Here is a 6,623-nt window from a genome sequence, read left to right on the forward strand (position 1 = left end):
CACATCACTAACAAAAATGAGTAAATATTGGAAATAATGTCAAATAAATATTGAAGTTATTGCAATGCATTTAATGTTTCTGTTACAGGATTTTATAACAGAAAGAGTGAAGCAGAAAGGAGGCTTCACGATGTTCAACAACTTTATCATGCGTGAGTTGGAGTTGATGTACAAACTTGTCACAGAAATAAAAACCACACTCCAGGTAATTAGTGGTGCTTATGTCTTATTACCTAAATTTCTTATATCAAGATGTTTTTTATAATGACACCAACCGCTTAAGGAAAAAAGGATCATAACATTTTCATTCTATTAGCATTTGCCAATATTTGTTTTTCTTCATAGTCACTTACTGGCAATGTAATTTCCGAAATAGATCCAAGTCTTGTTTATGCATTCATTATACCTCGATCAGAACTAATTTGTGTCCCACAATAAACAGTATACAGTAATTAACAAGGTGACCCAGTTTTTGACCACTTTTTAACTGATATATAATTTTGAAGTTTATTTTATAGTTAAAAGAAAATTAATCTGTGTTCTGCTTGTTTAACCAGGCAATCAAGGTTGCGACTGAAGCCGACGTTCTCGGAGACCAGCTGTCGTCGGACCTCCTGTCAGCAGCAGATGACCTGTATCACCTGCGTATACCTCAGACTTGGTGTCAGCTAGCAGGGTATTCAGCACCCCCTCTCACCTGGGGTCTTGGCCAGTGGTTGATCGAGCTGCACAATAGATGCCACCATTTTGAGAAGATTCTGTCATTGGTGATTATATTGTGTTTTATTATATACATAGCAATGAAATATATAGATATACAGAAACCGTGAAAGTGATATTTTGTGAAAAGTCATATTTTCTCTGTATTTTAGTTGCAGTGAAAATATGGAAATCATATTTATATTTTTGTGAACATTAATGAATCAGTTATCTCCCTTGTAAATTATTACGAGTTTAAGTTTGATGATTACCAATGCATCTAGTTGTATTTGAAAAAAAAAAAAGAAGTAATTTAAACACTTGTACCCTATAAAAAATGGACATGAAGTGCAATTATGATAAAATATCTAAAACTGATTGAATATAAAGCTAAATAACGATGACACAATGTCCAATCAATGAGTGTAAGTTTTTAAACTTGCCGTTCGATTCGTTTTGAGTTTGTGGGGGTTTTTGGAGAATAATTTTGTCAGGTATGTTTGCACAGCAGTATTAAGTAATTGTTAATTTAATAATTAAATAAAGGTACCTTTTATTCATAAATCTTTTTAAAATTCCATTGTCAAGTAAATTTTCAACAAAACATCAACCAGAAGAAGTATATTGTGTTTTCGATAGGATCAGTGAAAGACATTAACAAAAAAAGCTAAAAAATATTGTTAAAAACTAGAAAAGATGTATATAATAAATAGACCATTTCATGGTGTATTTTTTAATACAATTTTTATGTCAACTTGTGATGTGTGAAAACCATATTTTCACGCATTGCTTCGCAGTACTTGAAAATATGGTTTTTACACATCATATATTGACATAAAAATCATATTAGAAAAACCCCATGAAATAGCCTCTATATATTTGTAAAATACTTTTAAAATATTCACAAGAGCCAGTTAGCAAAATTGATTCAAATATTTAAATTTCATAATTTAGAGAAATTGGTAAAATGCCCTATTTATGTTGGATATATAATTATATTTTAAAATACATTATTTAAATATAAGGGAAAAAATGTGTATGCCTATAGAGAAATAAAGGACATTTTCCCAATATATTTATATACATAAATTCAATACTAAAGTTAAAAGAAAGTGCAGGCCCTGATTTCAAAGGTATCCTAGTGCTACGATATCGTAAAACCATAGGGTTGAGAAAAATCTTTGTGTAAGCTGATTTAAAAAGAAGAAAAGAATGTTGTTAAATATTTAATTAAATATGTAATTATAGGGTCGAGAGAAAATGCCTGCTTACTGGCTAGGAGCATTCTTTAATCCAAGAGGTCTACTGGCTCTTCTAAAACTGGAGACTATGCGAAGCTGCTCAAGTGATCGATCGTGGACGTTTGAGCCATTTGTTTTTCAAACAGAAGTCACATCGAGAGACAAAGATCATGTAAGTTACTTTTGTTAGCAATGTCTACTGATTTTGTTTTTGTAGTGTGTGTGGCTTTTTCATCAACTGCTTTCTCTGTGCGTTTTATTTTTGTAGGATTGTTTTCCTTTCTTGACATGAGGCAGCATTTATTGCTGCTCATAGGTTGTTTACACTATCAATCAAAATTAACACTACACCCTCTTCTCTGGGTTGTTTTTGGGGGGACATTTCATGGTGTATTTTCTTTAAAATATGTTTCAAGATAAAACATTCACTGTTACTTAGCAAAATGTGATCATTGTCATAATTGTTTCAACCCACAGTTGTTGTAGGAATCTGTCAGCAAAAAGGTAACAAGAATAAAAATAATTGATGCAAAATATAGATGATTATGTTCAGAATAATTGTCCACATCAAAGACAATGAAATATTTGATTTGGCACATTGCCTAAATTAAAACAAAAATATTTTTACTGGCACTCTTAACATGTATTTTTCCATACATTAACCAAATTATTGCAGTGTATCTTGTGTCTCTTATCTGATTCTGTACTCTCTTCTACACTCTGAACTAAATCAATTGGATTTGCCCACAGCAAGCAAGCTTGAACTGGTTAAACATGAGGTCTCTTCTAGTATTTATCACATGGGGCCAAAATGTTTTTTTATACATAGGGGCATATTATTTTATTATATTTTGACTGTAATGGGTATCTAAAGACGTTAACCCAAGCAAGTTAAATTTATTATATTTTGACTGTAATGGGTATCTAAAGACGTTAACCCAAGCAAGTTAAATTTATTTTATTTTGACTGTAATGGGTATCTAAAGACGTTAACCCAAGCAAGTTAAATTTATTTTATTTTGACTGTAATGGGTATCTAAAGACGTTAACCCAAGCAAGTTAAATTTATTATATTTGTGAATGTATGATGCCATTGACTTTACAAATCTACAAATAAAATTGTTGAAAGAAGTCAGATTTGTTTATATTGTATGACTTAAATTAAGCTAAGGTACACAGCATGCTATTTCTGTTCCAGTTGCACCATGAGGTATGTAGAACAACCTCACAGTAAAGTCCTGACTCTAGAACCTGTTTTATGATTTTAGACAAATACAGTTAAACAATGTTTTGTCAAAATCATCCAGACAATTGTCACTGTATTTTTGACTGAAGAAAGTTTGACAAAAATATGTTTAACTGTCTTTTTCATTTTAAATTATTAGATTTTATGTAGGATGTACACATAATGTATATAGTACTTGCATTTAACCAAATATGCTTTAGTACAATTTTAAAAACAGTTAAACTAACAGAACTGGAGACAGAATAATAACTAGGTTAGTATAACTGTAGTATTTCACTTAGAATTACTGAAAAATAAAAAAGTCTTGATACATTTGTGTCTATCTAAAGCGAATACATGAGAGGCCTCTATACTGAAGCTCTATACATGGCACATTAATAATATTTGTAGCTGGTAGCTACTGTTTCATATCCAAGTATAAGATCCAGCCATGAGTGAACTGCCAGGCTTGATGAAAACGTCCAAGCCATAATTATACATTAAAAATCTCACCATGACTATTATATCAAAGGACATGGTATGTGCTGTTCTGTCCTTGAAAGTGCATAAAAAGGTGTATTGCTGTTTTTAATAGCTGTAGCCCATCTGATGGCAGCTTATATTCTAATACTAACCCATTAGCCTCTATCTTGAAATGAGTAGCATGCCCAGGGGCATGCTGTGTAAGCTTTAATTGGATATAAACATGTTGAGACAGGTATCAGAATTATTTTTTTTTCTGGTTTTAAACAAAATGAACAGAAACACCAATAATATTGTTGAACAGTAAATATTTTCATTTTATAATATCAAAGTAGTTGGCATCACTGTACACAAATTCTTTTTAGCAAAATATTACAATGTTTAGCAATGTTTATATAAAACATTTTTTAGAAAATTGTAGAAATAAAAATAATTTACTATTGCTTGGATAGTTCATATACAATTATTAGCTATTAGCAGCAGACAAATATATTTTTTGTTTGGCATAGTCTTTTTTTTTAATGAAAATATTATTTTTAAAATGTCAGAATTAAAATAGTTTTATGTTTGAAACTGTTAAAATTATGCATTCCCTATTCCTGGTTTAAGTTAGGTAATGTTGGTAGATATTAGTCATGTCTGTGTCATTTTAGATGAAGTAAATGTGTACATAACACTTGATTATAGTTGATCCACTCAGATCCAATTTTAAATCTTTGGTTATTAAATCCATGTGTTACTCATCCTGAGAGGGTCTTCTCAGTCCACTTGTTTTTTTAATCAGCTAGGGGAAATAACTCAAGGGTGGTGGGAGACAAATATAGGTAGAATTGTGTCCTCATTATGTTAATACGTGGTCTTTGGATAAAAATATATAATATTTTTGGTTATTAGGATTGTGTCTTATTGTTAAATTTAGTTATCTTCAATATCGTAATTTAATTCATACAAATAAATGAAAACCGTAATAAAGGTAATCCATTATTGGTATGCTGGAGGACAGGGAGCTGAGAAAGTTTCTAAAACACTGGTCTACATCACTGCTGTTGATTTTTAAACTTTTTTTACTTCTATTTTTTAGTTGCGTGACCCTCCACAAGAAGGGATGTTTGTGTTTGGTATTTACATGTGGGGCTGTGCGTGGGAGAAGACGACCGGGGAGCTACTGGATGGTCCTCCACGCACCTCCTGTGCCTCGCTTCCCGTCGTACACGTCACCTGTCATCCACTCAGTGACAAGCCCTCACTTCAGGAGCCCAACAGAGCAGCTGAAACGTTCTCCTGTCCAGTGTACCACTCCCGCATAGCACCCCGTGATTCGGTGTTCGAGATGGATGTCCGGCGAGAGGGAATTCCCTCCACGAGATGGGCACTAAGAGGTCTGTCGGCAACCATCAGACCGTACTAAGTCATCAGCCAGTTTATTGTTAAACGTTATTCTCGGATCAATCCAGTCTTTTATAACATCAGGAGCATACTGAGCCAGGTTTCCTGTTGCTCAAACCATTCTGATTTGGTCAGAAGAAGTGAAAAGTAGTTTACTTCTTTCACGAGACAGCTGTAATGTAGATTCATTTCTGAACTACTTTCTGTCAACTTGGTATTGTTGATAACATGATTTAATTAATATTGAATCAAGTGGTCAGAAACATTTTTACAATGCTAAATAAATTAGGTGTACCATATTTATTTTATGTATCTGGAAAGACTTGCTGATGTTACTGCTGCTGAAAAAAATGTGATATGATAAATTAAGTAGTTAATTTTGTGTGTGTGCATTTTATCTGTATATTCCATCCATATATGTATAACCAAAGTACATTTTATTATGGTATTATTGCATTCATATTTAACCAAAGTATATGTTTATACCCAAACATAAATATTTACATTATTATGCATTATAAAAGGTTTTTTTAGATAACGACAAAATAGATTATAAGAAAACTTGTTACATTCCAAAAATATGTTATTATTGGAGTAGCATTTGAAAAATATACTGTAATAAAATTACATGTATAAATATTCCAAAAATTATGGTGATATTTGAAAAACAATGAAAAAATACTTATTTCTGTTGTGTGAATCCTTTATACATATTTAATACATATTCCGTCCATGATATAGTATTATTATATAAGCGTTTTGTTTGACTTTGTGTTAATGTGGACACTGATATGACGGCCAAAACCAATTTTATGTACCGAGTATGTATTTTGGGTTTGGGTTCATTTTGATTATTTGCCAAAATGTTTAATTTATATTAAACCAGTTTGTATTGCTCATATTTCGTCTGAACATTTCCAATTATATTTACCATTTCAATGGTTCTAAGAACTTTTGTATGGTTCAACTGCTTTAAACAGTTAATATATATTTAAAATTGTGCACCATTTTGTGCATTTGAACTAATATAAAATAGAGCATTATAGTAACTAAGTAAGTTTTAAAAGTACTTAAAACTTTTCAGACATTGACAGATTATTTTGATACCATGGTGACCAGTATAATGATTATTATAATTTATTATTTATATTGTGTGGATTTTGCTGCTGAAATCATCTTCCATTGTTTAACATTTACATTTGTTTATAAAAAAAACCAAGTACATACTGCAATTATTGTTTGACGGTTTGTTTTATGTCAGTATTATGAATGGGTGGGCGTTCTGGGGTTTTTGTGCTATTTAAAATGTTTATCGACATAAATTTACTTAATTTGTGATAATATTCTTGTAAAGCATTCCAAAATAAAGAATTTTATTTGACAGTTTGTGTTCTTTTATGTTTTTATTTGGTTATAAAGTTAACAAAATACCACCTAAATTGGTTTCTATTCATAATAGAAATAGAGACATGAATTTTTTTTAAATAAGTGTCATCAAATTCCATTAAATTAAGCTGGTAACTCATGCCAGGAAACCAATACCAGTTTGGTAGTCATGATACCAGATAACGGTCACATCAGGTAACCAA

At 31.2% G+C, this 6,623-nt stretch overlaps 1 protein-coding gene across 16 annotated transcripts in view; it reads left to right on the forward strand.

Annotated features, from left to right (window-relative positions):
- Positions 1-6,415, forward strand: part of LOC121372756 (dynein gamma chain, flagellar outer arm-like) — a 141,385-nt gene extending 134,970 nt beyond the window's left edge. For all 16 annotated transcript variants that reach the window (XM_041499253.1, XM_041499256.1, XM_041499260.1 and 13 more), the window contains 4 exons: positions 89-205; positions 558-767; positions 1,948-2,112; positions 4,730-6,415. In XM_041499253.1, the coding sequence (XP_041355187.1) occupies positions 89-205; positions 558-767; positions 1,948-2,112; positions 4,730-5,056 (819 nt within the window). In that variant the 3' untranslated portion in view covers positions 5,057-6,415. The remainder of the gene's footprint in view (positions 1-88; positions 206-557; positions 768-1,947; positions 2,113-4,729) is intronic.
- The last annotated feature ends 208 nt before the right edge of the window (positions 6,416-6,623 follow it).

Source organism: Gigantopelta aegis, chromosome 4 (assembly GCF_016097555.1).
Source record: "Gigantopelta aegis isolate Gae_Host chromosome 4, Gae_host_genome, whole genome shotgun sequence".
Classification (NCBI taxonomy): domain Eukaryota; kingdom Metazoa; phylum Mollusca; class Gastropoda; order Neomphalida; family Peltospiridae; genus Gigantopelta; species Gigantopelta aegis.